This window comes from Paramisgurnus dabryanus, chromosome 22 (genome assembly GCF_030506205.2).
Source record: "Paramisgurnus dabryanus chromosome 22, PD_genome_1.1, whole genome shotgun sequence".
NCBI classification, from domain to species: domain Eukaryota; kingdom Metazoa; phylum Chordata; class Actinopteri; order Cypriniformes; family Cobitidae; genus Paramisgurnus; species Paramisgurnus dabryanus.
In genome coordinates, this window is record NC_133358.1 from 16,990,955 (window position 1) to 17,011,216 (window position 20,262).

At 39.7% G+C, this 20,262-nt stretch overlaps 1 protein-coding gene across 5 annotated transcripts in view; it reads left to right on the forward strand.

Annotated features, from left to right (window-relative positions):
- ncoa2 (nuclear receptor coactivator 2) overlaps positions 1 to 20,262 on the forward strand; it is a 90,540-nt gene that overhangs the window by 61,570 nt on the left and 8,708 nt on the right. For 4 of the 5 annotated variants that reach the window (XM_065294968.1, XM_065294969.2, XM_065294967.1 and 1 more), the window contains exons 11-19: positions 627 to 1,884; positions 10,456 to 10,651; positions 15,022 to 15,222; positions 16,144 to 16,383; positions 16,672 to 16,801; positions 17,012 to 17,174; positions 17,292 to 17,588; positions 19,149 to 19,226; positions 19,312 to 19,783. In XM_065294968.1, the coding sequence (XP_065151040.1) occupies positions 627 to 1,884; positions 10,456 to 10,651; positions 15,022 to 15,222; positions 16,144 to 16,383; positions 16,672 to 16,801; positions 17,012 to 17,174; positions 17,292 to 17,588; positions 19,149 to 19,226; positions 19,312 to 19,783 (3,035 nt within the window). The remainder of the gene's footprint in view (positions 1 to 626; positions 1,885 to 10,455; positions 10,652 to 15,021; positions 15,223 to 16,143; positions 16,384 to 16,671; positions 16,802 to 17,011; positions 17,175 to 17,291; positions 17,589 to 19,148; positions 19,227 to 19,311; positions 19,784 to 20,262) is intronic. The other variant, XM_065294972.1, reaches the window with a different exon arrangement.

The window sequence follows — 20,262 nt, forward strand, 5'->3', positions numbered from 1 at the left end:
TGATTCATCCTGCACACTGAACAAAAGCAGCTCTATGGGTTTTTTAGTATGTAGCTCGGTGAAAGCTTTACACCCTGAGGTGTATTTTACATTATGGGAGAGATCTATAAGCTCAGCGCCACGATTTCTCTTTCACATGACTTGTTTTGAAGGATGAGCGATACCGTTTGTAGTTCCTTCTCTTTTAACCTTCTCTGTTGAAACATACTTCAGTTAATGAAGCTATTCCCAAAATTCCGCTAAGCTTATTTTCTCCGATTCCTTTTTCGGTGCTCTGGAAGAGCCATTTCCTGTGTATGAGATTAATTTAACAAATGACTGCGCTGGATTAATGTAATGAAATAGTTTCATTGGAATTTACTCCTTTACGCGTGGAAATCAATTTTTATTACTTGGAGCACAATTAAAATGCCATTGTCGACAATAGCGCATGCCAACCTGATGAGAATGGTGTGAGGGATATTTTTTTTTTTTGCATGTCGCTTTTATAATAATTAAAACTAGATTTCCATGTTTGATGTTTGAAATGCGGGCATGATGTGTATGCATCTGTTGAAAGTGACATAAACTAAGATAATCCTGACTCTATTAGATGTACTGATGTGGATTGTTTATTTTGTTTGCAGGGAGCAGTCTGTCTGTGGTATGACCCCCGACCTTGGATCTAATCAGGCAATGGGCAAATCCATGAACCCCATGAGCTCTCCCAACACAGCTGGTTCCTCTGGTGCCCCCCAGGGGCAGGATGCCACCATCAGCAGTAACACATCCACCTCCCCTTTCCCCGGTGGACAGAAGGAGCCCGGCGCAATCGGGCCAGTGCAGGGTCACCGTTTCGGCTGCCCGGGATCAATGAACCATTCGGCAACCATGCAGGCCGCCACCCCCCAGGGCAGTGGGTATCCACTGAAGTTAAGTAGCCCATCTCAGGGCAGTCCAGGCATGTTGTCTCCGCGCCACCGAGCCAGTCCTGGAGTGGCAGGTTCTCCTCGCTTGCCCCCACCTCAGTTTTCCCCAGCGGGCAGCCTTCATTCGCCGGCAGGCATGTGTAGTAGCAGTACGGGTGGCAATGGGGGGACAGGTGGTAACCATGGTTACACGAGCAGTTCGCTTAACGCCCTGCAGGCACTTAGTGAATGCCACGGCGTGAGCTTAGGCCAATCGCTGGGCTCGCCGGAAAGGAAGTTGGGATCGCCAGCCGGAGTGGGCGTCAATCCTCACCTCATGAACAAAATGGGCGCCTCCGATTCATTCGGAGAGCAGAACCAATCAGAACATGGCGGTGCAAGTCAAGACGACGGCATCGATCAGCAAAGAGACGAAAAGGGCCAATTTAACAATCCTGACGGTGACCCACAGAACCGGCTACGTGACAACAAAGGCCACACTAAACTGCTACAGCTTCTCACCACTAAAACCGAGCCTATCGAGTCCACCTCGCCGCCTCTGATGGCCGGCGGAGAGCCGGGCTGTAAGGATCCCACTGGTGGTCTAGGGAACGGTGGCATGGGCCCTCAGACCGGAGCAGGAATCGCGTCACACGCTACCTCCCTCAAAGAGAAGCATAAGATTCTTCACAGACTTCTCCAGAACAGCTCATCGCCCGTCGACTTGGCCAAACTCACGGCCGAGGCCACGGGAAAGGAGATGTGTCAGGATTCTGCTGGCGGGGCGGCCAACGTTGGAGATTTAGCCATTAAATCAGAACCCCTTAGCCCCAAAAAGAAAGACAATGCTCTGCTGCGCTACCTACTGGATAAAGATGACAACGTACTCAAGGACAAAGGCATCAAGATGGAGCCGGGGGAGATAAAAGTGGAGTGCGGGAAGATGCCCGGAATCAAAACGGAGAAGAATGACGGAGGGTACGACCGGGCGGAGCAGGTCAGTGATGTCATCATCTTTTCAACTACTATTCTGGGCTAGACAGAAGTTAACTTTTATAGGATATATGTGTTTGATGATTTTTTTCATACCTCAGCTTGGTCTTCAACTTAAATTACCTTAAAACAAGCTCACCTCACTTAAGATAAATGATAAGGGATGTTATGAAGTGTTTCTGCAGTTAATGTTCCTGTAGCTTGGTTGTATTAGCAGTGTGCAAAGGTCATGGTTTCGATTCCTAGGGAATGCACATGCTGATAAAATGCATAGCAAGTCAGTTTGTCAGTCAGATTCATAAACAATTTTTATCTTGATGGAAACTTGTTGGAGATGCATATTTAAAAAAAAAAGAAAAACTTGAAACGTGAAGAAAACTAAACCTAATTTAGGATGTTTTTTACACTCAAGTTGTCGGAAGATGTTGCTGAATTCAGTGCGATGTCGGTGGTAAATTCACACACACAAGCAACCAATGTAACGTCTGATATTGACACATTCAGACACTCTTGCTTATCTCCTGCTCGTCTGTTTGTTCTGTACTGCACACATCCCTCGTGCCCTGTTCTTTCATTCTCTTTTATTTTTTCTCTATTTGGGCGTAAAAGTGGAGCAAACAACAGATTTATAAACCGGCCAATGAAGCCCCAGATCGAGGCAGTATGGTAACAGCAGGGATATAAATGACTCAACCAGCTGGAGAGAAAGAGGGAGCGAGCAACTTCAGCTCTCCCTCGCTTTCTCTCTTTCTATCTCTCAGCTCTTCTGACACAGGAAGTCGATTCTGTGGGAAACTGGCAGGACTTTCTCAGAAGCGCCTCTGTGACATTTGAAAAAAGCATCTCGGTTGCGCTTGTCGCATCTCATCTGGCACAGCGGTTGGCACATGCCCTGCAGAGCTGGCACCGGGCACCAATCAGGCCTGGCACAGAGGCGCTAAAGCCAGAGAAATGTCTGGGGCCCGGCAACGGAATAGAGAGATTATCCTGTATATGTGTGTGTATGTTTGTGTTCATTGGCTCTCCTGGGTCTCTTTTAAAAGCTGTTGATTGAGCCTCAAATTGAGTCATAGTTGTCAAATCAAAGCGTTGGTCTTTGGTAGCCGATCCTGTTAGCGTAATGATCACGCCGCCCCTTGGTTACTAGGAAAAGACCCAGAGTCGTGCTGGAGAGCAACCAATGACCTCAAAGTCTCCACGACAGCGTCATTGAGAACACGGGCGCAGTAATGTACAGAGCAGGATGAGACGACTTAAGCAGGAGATGCTCCGAATGATAGACACAAGTCGGGTACAATGTGCGATGACGAAAGAGAGAGAGGCTGTGTTGCAACCTCTAGTGTGCAGCCCACCTAGATAACATTTGTAGGTGTCACTGGTGAAGTGATGTGAAAGTGACGTGATTGTCGAATACTCGAAATTTGATCTCTGCGTTCACACCCATCCCAGTGAATACTGAACACACGGGCAAAGGGCACCTCAGTCGCTACCTACTGGCTGGGAGAGTCGAACCGGTGACCTTAAGGTTAGAAGCCTAGCTTATTAACCATCAGGCTAGAGTCCTACAATGCGGACTTGCGGATACCCACATAAAAGTGTCTAAAACGGGTAGATTGTGACATTCTTAAAATTCACGTGCGAGGATGCGGGTGGATAATTAACTCCATGCGGGCGGGTAGTAGCACGACTGAAAATATGTGCAATATTTTTATATCTAAATTACCATTACACGCGCAACATTTGACATTTGACCCATCACGTCACCACCACTGCGACAGTGCGCAACCTTTGTTGATGCTTCTCGTAGCCTAGTTGCAGCGAGTGTTGCAGGAGTTGCAAAAAGTTTATCCGTTAATAGCCGAAAACTGGGAACGAGCACACCAGGGGTTGTGTAGGTAGGTTGTATTTTTTTTTATTAATAGGTCTATTTTTGTATATTTATCAGGTTCCGTAGCCTATTTAGGGGCCGATGGTAGGCTACTTGAATGGCACAAAACAAAACGCACTTTAGCCTGGTTCATTAGCCCATTCATGACGATGTTGAGAGAGTTACGAGATAAAAAATAAAGTAATTTAATTGGAATGATTTTAGCATGTGTGATTTATGAGTGTGCGGGTTACAGACCAAATATTAACGGTTCTGGGAGGGTGCGGATTTAATATTATCATGGGTGACGGGTCGGGTCTGGTGCTGAACTTTGCGGGTACGGGCAGGAGCGGGTCTCCAAAAATGGACCCATGCAGGACTCTGCACCAGGCCACAAATGCACATGAAAGGTGATTTTCGCAGTAGGTGGTAAAATTATGCAGTCTTTAAGAGACATTGATACAAAAGCCGGATTATTCCTTTCATAGTTTTTTCGTAAAGAATGCAATCCCAGAATGCATAGCGACAAACCCTTTTAGAGTCGAATGCTAGCATTTTTCACTTATTTATATACTATTTATTTTATTATGGAAAGATCCATATAGACAAATCAACTGTGACCTCTCACAACTTGTTTAATGAGTGGAAGGCTTATGTGATAGAAAAACAGCTGAGAATGAAGAGGAAACGGGGATCTGTAATAAAGGTCATGATAGCTAAGGGCTAAATAATTCTCCAGTTTGCCCACTGCCCACATTTTCGCATTTTTACAGTGACTTACATACATGCTTTTGCAATTGATCAGAATTGATGCTGGGGGATTGAACCCATGATCTTCTAGTTGCTAGCTTCCAACTTTACCTTTAATGTAAGAACAAGAAAGACTCCATCAGCATTGTTCAATGCACAGGGTTATTTTTGGTGTTCACAGTCTGATTAATATTAACTGGTTTAGGACAACGTGGCTTTCAGTAATGTAGTTTTATGGTGGGAGGTGGAAGTGACCCAGATGTACATATCTTTGTCACCCAGGACCTGTATTTCCGAGCGTGCAACTTTAGTGCTCTAGTAAGCTAACCTAAACATCATTTTAGGGCATTAATAGCACACTTATTATAAACCATAAGTAATGAACAAGAAGGAAGATATTTTGATGAATGTTTGTAACCAAACCGTTTATAAGCCACATTCATTTACATAGTATTCTTTTTCCTACTATGGAAGTGAATGGGGCTCATGATCGGTTTGCTTACAAACATTTCTCAAAATCTCTTTGTGTTCATCAGAACAAAGATATTTGTACAGGTTTGTAACAATATGAGAATGATAACAGATGCATTGCAACGGGTAGCTTTGTGTGCAGCTTCTTATATAGGCAGCAAGGTTTCAGATCAATGCTCTCCTCTATGAGAAACACACACACATTACTTTGTATACTAAACTAAGGCTATGTTTACATTAATGCGTTTATCCTTTAAAACGCGTTACTTTTGCTACGTTTACGCCTTTCATCTACACTACATCACCGTTTTCGACCCTCATAAACGGATTCGTTCGCAAACGCTGAAGACCCCGTTTTAGTTTGAGAACTCAGACGTTGCTCTGAGTGTAAATGAACATAGACGGAGTCTTATGTAAACGAACAGCTGATGTTAACGTGACAGCGCATCATTTTCAAAGTAAAAATTATTTTATTCATGTAAATGTTGGTTTGTTACGGAGGTTTTGCCAAAAATAGTAAACATCTACCAACCAGCTATTATAAACGCTATATCGGATAGTTTTAACATGTATCCTTATAGATAATGTCTGTTTTATATGAATGTTTGAGTATTGTTGGGTTTAATGTGTTTATGTTTTGTTTAAATGTAGTTAGCTTATGAAAGATAGACTGTAATTTTAAATGCCATATAGGCGTTGCAAAGGCCAATATGAAGGGAGAATTGTAATGGGTCAGACATTATTTTCCAGTTTAATGTAAGTTTTGTTTGCTACTTTAAAATGAATTTCGTTTCAGATAATTTGTCTCTTAATTTTAATCGATGTTTTGTTGATAAGTTTTGTGAATATAAATTAATAAAAACAATAAACTCAACGTCATTAATATAATGCTCGTTTAGGCGCTTGGCTTTTAGCTATTTGTGTGTTGCTAGCGGAGGACGTGCACGGACCTCGCACACTTTTAAAAATTAATTCAATAAGCATTTCTGGTAAAGGCTAAAGCAATACTTCACCTCTTACTATGTTTGATTGAAGTTTGAATTTGCTGATTTATTTTTGCTTCAAGTTCGCTACTGTTCAGTACTGTTCACTTGAATGCTTTCTTTTTAAATCATAAAGACCTTTCTGTTTAGTTATAAAATAAAAATTAACCTATTAATCATATTAATATGTTGTAGGGGGAAGCTAGAACAGTATAAGTGTTTATGTTTTGTTTAAATTTAGTTTGCTTACGAAAGATAGACTGTAATTTTAAATGCCATATAGGCGTTGTAAAGGCTAATATGAAGGGAGAATTGTAATGGGTCAGAAATTATTTTCCAGTTTAATGTAAGTTTTGTTTGCTACTTTAAAATGAATTTCGTTTCAGATAATTTGTCTCTTAATTTGAATCGATGTTTTGTTGATAAGTTTTGTGAATATAAATTAATAAAAACAATAAACTCATCGTCATTAATATATAATGCTCTTTTAGGCGTTGCGCTTTTAGCTATTTGTGTGTTGCTAGCGGAGGACGTGCACGGACCTCGCACACTTTTAAAAATTAATGCAATAAGCATTTCTGGTAGGCTAAATTAATACTTCACCTCTTACTATGTTTGATTGAAGTTTGCATTTGCTAAAATTTATTTTTTGCTTCAAGTTCGCTACTGTTTAGTACTGTTCACTTGAATGCTTTCTTTTTAAATCATAAAGACATTTCTGTTTAGTTATAAAATAAAAATTAACCTATTAATCATATTAATATGTTGTAGGGGGTAGATAGAACAGTATAAGACTTTCCCAAACACATTTTTATAGGTTAAAAAATAGTGTCTGTTGTAGTGGCCGGCAAAGGATCTAGCTATGAATTTTTGTCAATATCGCACACCCCTAGGCTGCGTAAACGTGCAGGTAAGCTTTTATTAGAGTAATAAGTTATTTTACACTTTTATGCGCATGCCCAGTTACATGATTGGTCATGTTTCATGCGTTTATGGTGGTGTATAGTGTGGATGAAGATTCTTTTTAAAATGCCAGTATAAACGAGGATCGTTTTCATTTTAAAATGCCGTTTTAAAACGCAAATGCTCTAATGTAAACATGGCCTAAGGTGTTTCTGTTAGTGGCCACACTGGTTTGTCTTTCCTGAGTTTGCTTCTATATGTTTGCTTTGTATGTGCATCTGTGTGTGTTCGTGTTTGCATGTACAGTCTGACGCCAACAGTTTCGGTGTGTGCTTGTGAGGGCACACATGTGTGTCGGCGGCAGGAAGCGTGACTCAGGATAGGATGTCAGTCCTCTGCCCTTCCGACCCCTCACAGAGCTCTAATCTGCACCCTTAGACCTCAGTTACATACATGCATACACACACATACAGTGCAGACAGCTGTCCCAACCCTGACTTTGTCACTTCATTGGTAGTTCCTCTATGTATTAATTAACCCCCTAACCCCTCGTACCCCTGCAGTCATGCTCCTGTCCACACGGCTAACAGCCCCTAGCCCATCAACCCACCCTGAAGTTATCTTATTTCCTCTTTGGATTTTGCGTTTTGCATGGACAGCTTTATTTTATTTATAGATTTGATTGTGTTAAATCATTTTTTTTTTAAATATAAAATTTGTATAAAAAAAGCTAAAATATTAAATAATGGTATTACTGTATATTACTGTAGTGTAGTTATTTAAAAAATTTCTAAAAGGTTGTATTTGTAAACATTAGTTACTGTAGTAGGTAACAAGAACTAACAATGATCAATACTTTTATAGCATTTATTAGTTTGTGCTTGTCAATTTCAGCATTTACTAATACATTTTTAAAACCAAAAGTTGTACACATTAATTAATGCACAATGAACTAACATAAAAATAATAGCATTACCTAACATTAACAAAGTTTAATAAATGCTGAAAACTAAAAGCGCACTCATATTATCCATAACCGAACCATGCCGGAGCGTGATTGTCCCGCTCCCTACTTCCCCAGAAGCACGCACTCACACTGTCCTTTATCCTATCCGAGCCTGGGCGCACAGTCGTTTGGTGCACGATGACACACAGCCCTCTCACATGCCTATTAAATTGCTTAGTTGATCTGTCGTGTGTGCAGCCTAGACATTCACGTAAGGGTTTTTACGAATGCAGATCAAGGCGAGTGGTTACACAATTGACATTTTTCATTTTAAACCTGTGATTTGTTATCACTCTGCGCCCGAGCCCACGTGAACTGCGCCCGAGCCCACCTCTGCAAGCCGGTAAGGGTGCAATTTAACCAAACCATACTTAGGCATGGTACAGAGCGATCACACTAGTCAAATGAACCAGGCTTTGGGGGTCAAACATGCTTCGGCGCGGTTTGGTTGGGATAATAAGCGTGTCCTTAATTGCTCATTGTTAGTTCATGTTTAACTAATACATCTACTTAACATTATGTTTACAATACAGCCTTATTTTAAAGTGTTACCGAAATAATATATTTTTTATTTGCTATCATGAAATTCAGGTTTAGATACATTAGGCTTTTTATTTTATTTTTTATTCATTATTCATAGCATGCCTTAAGTACAGTACAAAATTATATTTATACTCTTAACAATAAATTTTTATACCAAAACTTATTAAATGGTTATTAAAGAAATGTTGTCTTCTAAATCAAAATATTTTTCATGTACCTACTTCAAATGAATCAGAGGAGTGTAAATTTTTGTGGACTACATACGTTTTACTGTAAGTGTTATTGTATATGATAATGAGAACCGCAGGTCTCATAGATCTCCACGCAGGGAGGTTTTCCACGATTGGCTCGGCATCGCGCTGACGTCAGCTCTCCCGCCGAGTGGCGAGCAAGTGATCCGTGGAGGTGCAGCTCGGTGCAATAAGAATCCATGCTAATGCACGGCCACTTTCCGGTCTGAGGGAGCGAGCGTGGAGAATACACAGGAGAGAGGGGGGTGATAATTGGACAGTGGAACAGAAGTAGGAGGCTAAAACAAGCAGCGTGTGAGATGGAGGAAAACAAGGACAGTATAATAATCAACAGCAGGTTTACTCTGACAAAAGGGCAGCCAGGGACAGGTGGTGCTCACACAAGTGTGTGTGGATGAGATGGGATGAGATGTGGGAGAGCTACACATGGAGACTGACCTCATTAAATAGTCCCTCCTCTCCGCTATCTTCCTGTTTGCGTAGCCCTTTGCCTCCACTGTAATGGCAGGAGAGACAAACGGCTTTATTAGGCTGCAGAGATGCTGACTTTACATCTGCATGATAATGTACAGCATTTGAACTTTGACCCCCTAGCGTCCCATCTAAACACAGATTGCTTCAGTCATTTATTATTATGGACAAGAAAGAATATTTTGGTTTGTTCATAGACATAAAACTGATTTTCAAATTGGACTTTTGCTTCTAGAATATTCCAAGTGATTTATCAGTCTGCGTCGTGCACTGGTCTTTTGTGTCTGTGTTATTCGACATGCCGCACATGCTGTCCCCTTGTGGTGGAGTAAAGAAATTAAGTCTGAATTATTATGATGACTTTAACATAAGATGTGTATTCATGCATAGCACAGCAAAGGTTTTGGGTTCGATCCCTATCGAATGTGCATACTAATAAAATTGTGCATCTACTAAAATAATCAGCATTAATGTTTACATGCTAATATGTGGAGTGCTTGTATACAGTAGACTGAGTCTCATATAACAATTGCATGCAAGTCTTTATGATATATAGATAGATGTGACTACTCTGCATAAACAAAAAGGATGCGATTTACAATCAAAGTTGACTGTTTGTCTGCATTGCAGTGTGTGGTAAGATACTTTATTTATTGAAAAGCTCTTCTGATATGAGCTCTGTCAGACAAAGTCCAGCTCAGCCTGTTGAGATAAAGTTGCGATGCATCGAGGAAGGTCTTTCTTATGCGCTGTAGGTACTTTACAGCTGCCGTGCACTTATAGCCAAGGGTACGTTTGGATTTCTAGGGTAATAAATATGTTTAAAAGCATATGATGGAGATGAAAGCATTTATAATAAAATCGATTATGTATTTAAAATTTAAGCTGTGTTGTGAACCACGATGTGTGTGCGTGCATGCATTTAGAAGATCTTACTGTGATAGAGAAGTAATCTAGGATTTAAAGATGGTAACTGAAGCATGGCAAATGGAGTAGTGATCAGCTAGCCTCCTTTAACTCAACATGAAATGTGTCCTAGATTTCAGCCAGCCGTGTGTGTCTACAGAGAGAGAGAGAGCGAGAAAGGGTGTGTTTCAGAAGATTCCTGCTGAGGTCTAACCCCACAAGACTTTCCAATCAGTTTAAGAGTTTTGTGTCAATTCATTGACATAAATTGTGTATTGATTTGTGGAAAAAATCAAACTACCAACTATCTCATTGTAGAGATACAGATTAAAGCATTATGTGATATATCTTGAGATGACATGCACAAATATTCATATATTTCTATACAGCATCTGAACGAAATGCTTTCTGTTTTTCTGTGTAGTCGAGTGAATTAGATGATATCCTGGATGATCTACAGAACAGTCAACCGGGTCTGTTCTCTGAGCCTCGGCCTGTCTCTCTTCCTGCTGCCGTGGACAAGCAGTCAATCATCAATGACATCCTGCAGATGACTGGAGAGGGCGGAGCCAGCATGAGCGCCCAGCAACAGCGAGCACTACAGGCTGTGGGCCAACAGAGTGAGTAACACGCACACCAGTAGCAGATGATGCTACAGTCAAGGATATGACATGGGTAGTGTTCAGAATAACATACTAATCTTACTTTGTTGCAGTATATAGTATGTGTATACTGTACACTGTATATGCAACCCTATCTCAAGCTATTTTCATGGTATATTCACAAAATATTTGTTTTATTATTCGTTTTCGTGGACATGATTTTCCTTTTTTATTTCGTGTCATTGAACAAATTTCTATATATTGTTTTTCATCTTCCCCGAGTGCAACTGTCTTTTTCATGCCTATTTATTTATTTATTTTAAACCATTGTTGCTTGAGTTTAGGATTAGGGAAACTGAACGCCTCGTAGGCTGGCTCAGGCACAGGTACACTTTGAAACGTGATATTTGGGATAAAAAGAGGGAAATAAAATATACAAAGAAATGTAAAATCAAATCATCATCATAATAAAAAATAAAAAAAATCTCTATAACATTCAAATCTGGTTTAAAAAGACAGATACAGGACGGGCAAAGTTAAAAGTCGGAATTGAAATAGGGAGGTGGGTTTTTTTTTGACTGTTGTAAATTAGGTTTAAAAGAAGAGGGGTGGGGTGAAAAAAGGGGGAAAGGCAAAAGAAATTTAAAATAAAGAAAAAGATCATTTATGTTCTTTGAGGTTTGGGAAAAAAGACATTGAATTGGATTTAGGGGGTAAGTGGGGTTTTAGAAAAAATATGAAATGTTGTGATTTCTGGGTTTTTGGTTTTAGGGAAAGGGTGGGTGGCAGTCAGGGCCGCCTTAACCTAATGTGAGGCCCTGGGGCTGAGAGGTTTTATATATAGTCTCATTAAAAAAAAAAAGTGTAATATCTAGGTAATCTACATCACAAAATGCATTAGTTTCTTTCAATACATACAACAGTGAGTTTTCCCTCTTTGACCCAGAAAACACCATAATATCATTATTAACATATCACTGAGCCCACTTGAGCATAAACACAAGAGACTTTATTTAACAACCACATACAGCAACTTGTGGTGAAAATAAAACCAAAATGTGTGAGAGTATATATGTTTATAAGCTTTGTTTATATAGTTTTTGGAATATACAAATTTGCAGAAAATTGCCACTCACTAACTAAATGCTCAGCACAGTTTTAAAAATATAAGAAGTTAAAGTTAATTTTAAAGTGAAAATGCATTCATGTTAACAAAAGATAAGTCTTTATAAACAGAATCTTGTTTTTTAATCAGTTATTTATTTTGTAGGCTATTGAAGATATAGTATGCATTGTATTTAGTATTTATGCATACTACGCATGTAAAACGAACACGTATGAATATGCACAAAACAGACAGGGAACATACCTGTATATAAGATCTTTAGATAAGGACATTATAAATATGAATGGTGTGACCAGGGGATGATCATTTGAGATGGTCTTTTCGCGCTTTGACTTGCACATTTACCGTTGCGTCGTCTTTCTAAACCAACAGATGTGTACTGTGAGCTAACATCGCGTCAAACTACATCGCAACAGCTGCGCACGCGTCACTGAAATGAACGCGAGTACACTTACACTTTATAACAACGAACAGCATTTATCCTTTCTTTATTTGGTGGCACAGTATCTTGCGCACAGTTGGAGAGACTTCTGCATGCCAGAGAAGGCACGAGCACAGAGAGAGCGAGTGCGCGCGCGAAAGAGAGAGAGAGAGACCTGCAGTGCTTATTATGAAATTTCAGAAATTACTCTTTCATTTGTTGGTGGATTATTTCCCGTTTCTCTGTCACACTCAGTCTAACATGTAGGAATGCTAAGTTGACAACGCGCACATTACGCGGATTAGAAAAATCTGTTACATCTGATATTTTATTTCACGGTAAGTTACCACGGACCAATCAGCAGCCATGTAACGTGCAGTTAGAGTGATTGACAGATAACCTGACGAGTTACAAAACAATATGAACGTGAACTTGGGAGGCCCCTGAACTTGAGAGGCCTATGGGCTTCAGCCCAGGTAAGCCTGTGCATTAAGGCGGCCTTGTTGGCAGTGTTTAAAATATAATTTAAATAACCCTTGTTCGATGTTCTCCACTCCTTTGATCTCAATGTTATATGTGCTCTTTTTGTTATATATGTGTTCTTTATTCTCCCTTTTCAGATTTTTAAACTATTGTTGCTTAGGGTTGGGGTTAGAATCAGGAGCGGCTGGTGACTGCTCTTCCGAGGGGCGTGAATTTAATATATATGTTAGGAGTGTCGTGTGTTGCTTGTGTTTTCAAAATATGTGTTTGTTGCATCATATGAACCATGTGCATCACGTGTTTGGTCAAAATAAGTGCCTGCTGCACACGCGTCGAAACCGTTTATGATAAGAGACGCTACGTTTACAAAATACTCGCAAGACACTCCCTTAACAGTAAACTCTGATTACGCATGAGATTATACGAATATCTGGAAAACGTGAGTGTCTCTTTTATCATAAACCCTTTAGACGCATCTGCAGCAGGCACTTATTTTGACACCACACATGATGCACATAAGTTTACATTATGTGTCAAACACATATTTTGAAATGACGAGCCACACATGACGGGCTACATATATGTTGTGACCAAGCGTGCCGCACAAGCCCTGAAAAGAGAAGCCAAAACGTCTCGATCGCCCCCCAGTGACTGGTCCTAGTATAGGTCATAAACCCCGCCTCCCCATGTTATTCAATGGGACTTGAGACAAACTAAACAATTTAATTAACCTTCAATTATCTTTTTTCCGAAGCTGTTTTTTGTCATTTACTGTAGTTTTATCACGCTGATGTAAATTCAGGTGTTTTTAAAATAAGTTTGTTTTTAGTTAGTTATTTAATGCTATAAAAACGGTGGTGTCACGTCATGATTGACAGCTGTGATATGCGCATTCTGCGAGGGTGGAGCATTGCTTTCACAGCTTTACTTCCTGCTCACTACTGCGCAGGACTGGTCCCGAAATCGCTACTGCACAGACCCAAGACCAAAGATGTCAGCGCCGTATCGGGACACTGGCGGCTTCACTTTTCACCAATGGAAGAGAGCGAACGGGTGTCATCCATCTTTTTTTACACACTATGGTTGTGACGAGCTTGCATCATGCACCCTCGAAATAAAACGGCCGCCACTGGTTAGGGTATCTAAAATGTAACAAAGTCGTTTCAACCCCAAGCGACAATGGCAAAAAAATAGAAAACAACAATAGTAAAAATGACACAGAAATAGAAAGTCGTGCTCAGGGACACAGAAAAACTGTAGCCTATATAGAAATTTGAGGCGAGTAAAAGAGACATTTGTGCTCATTGACTTAAAAAGAGAGATAATCGTCTCCATAAACACAAATAAATAAATCTAATATCCTTGCCGCATGAGCACTGTTTTATCCTAATCCTACCCCCAAATCTAACCCTAAACCCAACATCTTGCAAGATTTAGGCTGTAGCTGTATCCCATCTAGACAAAACCATTTATAGTAATATAAGTGCTCAATCTTCTTATATCAATAATATCTTTGCTAATATTAGTCACATGTTTAAACAGTTTTGTTGACTATTTGGTCAGATTTTAACATTTTATAATTGAATAAAAATATCAAATGCACCTATCACTAAATGAAACCATAAATGTGATGAGGTTGAACATAGTTTCATTTCATTTCATTTTCAGGTTTATTTAACAGGGACAATGCACATCAATAATACATTTAAGAAATGTACAATATGCCAGAATTAGCCAAAAGGCTATTTTACATCTGTTGTCCCTGTACATCTGTGGTGTTATGTGATGACAATATGGCCCATATGGTTTTAAACATTCATTGTGGAATAATGCCTACTGTTTTACCTATTGTTTCTAAAGCATACATATTGTTTTTCTCATTGAGTTACAATAAACGTGCAGATATTCTAGGCCTACAGTCATTTTTGTTAACACTTCCTTATGTTCACGCAAACAAAACCAAATAAATCGTGGAAACCTTACATCAGATGTTGCATACAAACAATTCTATAGGTGCCTTATCATTCACAGTTAGGATGCACTCACACATACACACACCCTGACGTAATTAGATTAGGCCCAGTATAACACCCATTCAGTTTGAACTTTGCCCCTGTGTGCATGCATGTTATGTAATCGGCTACCTTTAGAAGAACTGCACATAATGCCATAATCCTGTACAGTGATCACTCCTGATAGTGACACTGAATTTGTGTCAACATGGGTTAAAAAAATCATACCCCTTGGATAACAATCAGCTTCATAACACTTTAGCAACCACATTGTCTTATTCCTAAAAATGTGGCTCTTCTTTTGTAATTTACTGGATATTTACCATGCGTGTATGCGTGCTTGCAGATTTCGGTGGTCCAAGGCCTGGTCAGTCCGTCAGACCTCCTCCCGTAAGAAGTGTATCTTTGGATATGAACATGTCTGCTAAAGGCACTCCTGGTCAGTACCCTATGATGAGGAACAACAGCCCCTACACACTCATGCAACAGCAAGGCATGATGGGAAACCACGCTGCCATGTCTAATCAACCCAGTATGGTCAATGCAGGTGAGTTCAGTGGCAAAACTGGCATGTTGAAACCACAAATCTGTGTGTGCACTGTGCAGTAACAAAAATATGGGAGAAAAATATAGTTTGTCCATTAGCGCTCGACTACCTGCCAGGGCTGGTTTAGACAGCATTCAGATCATTGAACGCTTTGGCTTTTGATATCTCATTACAGTGTCGTGGTGAAATAAGTTAGCTATATTTACATTTGCCTTAGCTATTACAGTGATTTATCCACCTCAAGTGCAACATTAACTCATGCCTGTGCTATCCTTCCAATGACAGGGTGTCCAAACACGCGAACACCTAATTTAGTGTTCATTCGAGACTGGCGCTCCTGCTGACTGATACTTTAAAGAGATGGTTGCAATGTTTGTGCATGTGTTGCACAAGGCTTTTCCGACACTTAACGCCTGTTATGAGCGAAATGTTCCTAGCCCGCACAGACCCGTGTAAACCAACGTCGCATTGCCATTGGCGATGCACAGTCAGTGTTAGGCAAATGTGTAGAAGAGCATGGAAGAAGTGCTGAATCATATCAAAACCAAGCCCCCTCTTGTGTGCATTTTGCATGCATCTGTGTTTGTGTTTGTTTTCCAGTGGTGGGTTGCCCTCACATGCAATTGATCATTTAGGTGCGGCTGTTAATTTGTAAGGTAGTCGTGACTCATAAGTTTAGGAAAAATTTGCTGAGGCTTTGATCTGTGCACATTTTCTGTTAGACAAAAACTGCAAATGATAACTGGATGTATGTCCTATATGTGGTGATGAGATCAAGATCGTATGACTGGAGGGAAATCATATAAGCCAACAGTATCATGGCCTATAATTTATCTAAACCGATAGTTTGATAAAACGTCCCAACTTTCATATTCTGTTCAATGCATTAACATTTAAATCCTCTGTTTTAACATCTTACAGGTGTTATGGGTAATACTGGTCCTCGTGCAGGAATGCAGCAGGACGGATGGGGTGCACAGGGACCGGGTCCAGTAGGTAACGCTGCTTCACCCATCACAACCGCTCCCAGTGGCCAGCACCCCCTCCAGCAGGGGGCGCTTCACGCCCGCATATTACCCAACAATGGCGCTGGCATACCTATGAGACCAAACAGCCAGCCTGGACCAAGGCAGATGCTTCAGTCCCAGATGATGCCCAATGGTAACTCTTTCTGTAAAAAAACACATGTTAGAGAATTTATGAGCAAAAACTAAATGGAAACATTTTATTTAAAAAAAAAAAACTTCATGTAAACATAGTAAGTAAAAATAAAAACTAGATAATTTATATGAAAGAACTAAAAAATTAAAGAAAGTTAAAATACAGTAAAACTTACTAAAAAAATAAATTTTTTGTATTTCTTACACTTTGCATTATATCGCACTTTTAGCTCTGACTGATTTTTGTGCAGTTTTAATAGTGTTTTGCTATATGCCAACCTTTCCTCAGCCCAATCTAACATGGACATGGGCATGGCTGGCCACCAGTTTCCCCAGCAACAGGCACCGCCCAATCAGACCGCTCCATGGCCAGACAGCGTGATGCCTATAGAGCCGGTGCCATTTGGGAGCCAGAACAGGTAAACAGCATTTATTATTGTCACTATTGTTAGACCCCCATCTTTATTAGTGCGCAAACTCGCCAACACAGCACATGCCCGTCTCCTATTCCTTTATAACAAAACGGCATCAAATAGTCACACACTCCTACACCTAATAACATGATGGATATCCCATGATTCACGTGTCAGTTTGACATGCACTTAATGAGGGTCTCTGGTTATTTTCAGTTCCATGTATAGCGGTCCTCAGGAGGAAGTGTTGTTACCTGCTGCCCCCGAGGGTACGGCTGATGAGGGAGCCCTCCTTAGTCAGCTCTACTCCGCCCTTAAAGATTTCGACGGCTTGGAGGAGATCGACCGTGCACTTGGTATCCCTGCACTGGTGGGACAGGTATCTTTCTCTACACAGGCCTCTTTTCCAAATGTTTATTAGCGATTATATTTGACTGGATGTATGTTATCCCTTACTTGGTGTTTTAAGTGTATCATCACCTACATGTGTATTCAGGCACACTCGGTGGAACAGGATCAGTTTCCCGGTCAGGACCCCAACATGATGATGGATCAGAAACCGCCCATGTATGGCCAGCAGCAGTATGCTACATCTCAAGCCCACATGCAGCAGGGCGGATATGCCCCCATGCAGGACCCCAGCTTCCACAGCATGCCGGGGCAAATGGGGCAGAGACCCGGTTACCCAATACTTCGCATGCAGGCCAGGCCAGGACTCAGGCCCACTGGGGTTGTCCCCAACCAACCCAATACTCTCAGATTGCAGCTTCAACACAGGCTACAAGCACAGCAGGTAGATTTTACACCGTCACGCGTGAAAGTATGGGTATATGATTATAAGCTTTAATAAAACATAATTTTTGGGAAAGTCTTACTTATTTAGTTATTGACATGTTTTTTTTTTTATTTGAAGACCTAGTGTGTCCTTGCTAGGCATCTCCATATACACTAAGGAGTGGTTTCCGGGACATGGTTTAGATTAATCCACGACTAGACCTTAATTATATTATGACATTTAAGAAGTTTTTTCAAACATACCTTACAAAAACAATACTGGTATGCATCTTGAGACAAAACAATGACACTGATATATGTTAAGATATGTCAACGCAAGTAGTTTTTAAATTAAGGGAGCTCAAACATTCATTTTAGTCTGGGACTCGGAAAAGACCTGTCCGGGAAACGGCCCCGATATTTTACTAAATTCATCTCAGTTGTACTAGCACTGTCTTTGGATATTTGCCTCCTGCTGGTCATTTGAGGAATTGCTTTTTGACCTCTTTTTGGGTTTATTTAGGGGTCATCCTCAGTTTCTGTTTAGTTTAAAAAAAATTATATAATAATATATGAAATTTTTTTATGGACTTTCATCAATATAATATAGTAATATTGCAATGGTGATTACATCTTTATTTAGCATTGCAGTTTACAAATTTTATTGTTAAAGTGCTTATATCACATGGACCTTATGTATAAAATTTATATATATATATATATATATATATATATATATATATATATATATATATATATATATATATATATATATATATATATATATATATATATATATATATATATATATATATAAACTATATATAATTAATCTATATAATATAATTATATGTATATAATTAATATATATTTACCATATTACTATATATATTGTATAAATATTACTATTAAAATGGTATAGTCGAAATTTCTCAAAACAAAAATACCCGATATAGATATATGTTATATCACACATGCTAATGTTGTTGTACTTTATGGGGATAAAAAATTATGTGTAAATATATATATATATATATATATATATATATATATATATATATATATATATATATATATTACTGAATTTATGGTTTTATTGATTTATATAAGTAATTAATTAAAAGTTCTTTATTTCTTTATTTATTTACACATTTTTTTTATGTATTTATACATTAATTTATTTCTGTACCATGTTGATGGATCCTACCTTAGATCCTCACATGCAGAATGTTTTTATTATTGTGTTTTTTTAGTTTATTTTTAAACATTTATTTACATAATCATTTTATAAGTTATCCATAAGATTGTTTATTTGATTATGTAAATAAATGATTAAAAATAAATGAACTAAAAACACAATAATAAAAACATTCTGCACGTGAGAATCTAAGGTAAGATCCATCTATGTTAATAAGGTACACAGTCCTAACTTTTTGTGCATTTATTTATTTACATTAAAGTCATTTAATCCGTTCACCATAGTACTTCACATTTTGTAAAGCTAAGCATAATATAATATAATAATAAAATGCTAATTTATGAAGTTCTAAACATGCCATGTTTATACTTCTCTTTTCAGAATCGACAGCCCGTAATGAATCAAATGACTGGAGTGTCAAATATGAACCTACCTCTAAGACCCAACGTTCCCAATCAGGTACATCAGACGCACCTCACTTCCTTCCTGCTGACGTCAACCGGACCCTTGCTGAAATTCATATAACGTGTGCTTTGTCTCGCAGGGGACGATCAACGCCCAGATGCTCGCCCAGCGGCAGAGAGAGTTGCTGAGTAACCACTTACGCCAGCACCATCAGCGCCAGCTGGACCAACAGCGGCAGCAGCAACAACAGCAGCAGCAGCGCAGCATGGCCATGCGGGCGCAGGGTCTCAACATGCCACCCAACATGGCCGCCGCCGCAGCTGCGGGCATGCCAGGGCCCATGAACAACCCGCGGATACCGCAGGCCAATCCTCAGCAGTTCCCCTATCCGCCCAACTACGGTACAGGACTGGCCTCGCCGCCTCCTTCCACCAGTCCCTTCTCCCCCGGTTCCCCCAACCTTCCCGCCCCCCAGCTCCTCTCCCACAGCGCCATGCATGGCTCTCAGATGAGTCTAGCTAACCAGGGGATGCTGGGCAGTCTGAGCGGACAGTTTGGGGCTGTTATGAGCCCACAAATGCAGCACAGTGCCTTTCAGTTCCCCAGCTCAGGTACTGCCTGCTCTTTCTCTCTGTCTGTGTATCACGTGCTTCCATACACACACACACGAGCAAACACGCTACAAGCCTAACTTGTGTGATTTGACCGTGCAGTGAAGAATGAGTCACGTCCAGATGGTTTAATTATTAATACTGTAAGTTAGGCACATGATGCTTTACACAGTTTATCACATTTATCATTTACATTTTCTATAGATCAAATGCCACAGATAATATTATTGGTGTAAATTATAAAAATTTGAGGGATTTTAATATTTGCATTTTTAGCTTTGAAATGTATGCATCTGTCAAAGTAAAAAAAACTATTGATAGTTATTATTATTTTAGGTAGTTTAAGTGAATATTTAAATTGATTTTTTGTTTAGACAAGCACCAGGTAATTAAGTACTTTATATTATACAAGTAAGATCAAATAGTTAAGTTATGTAGGGTCCAGGAAAGATAATAGTGGTAACCACTAGAGTGCAGAA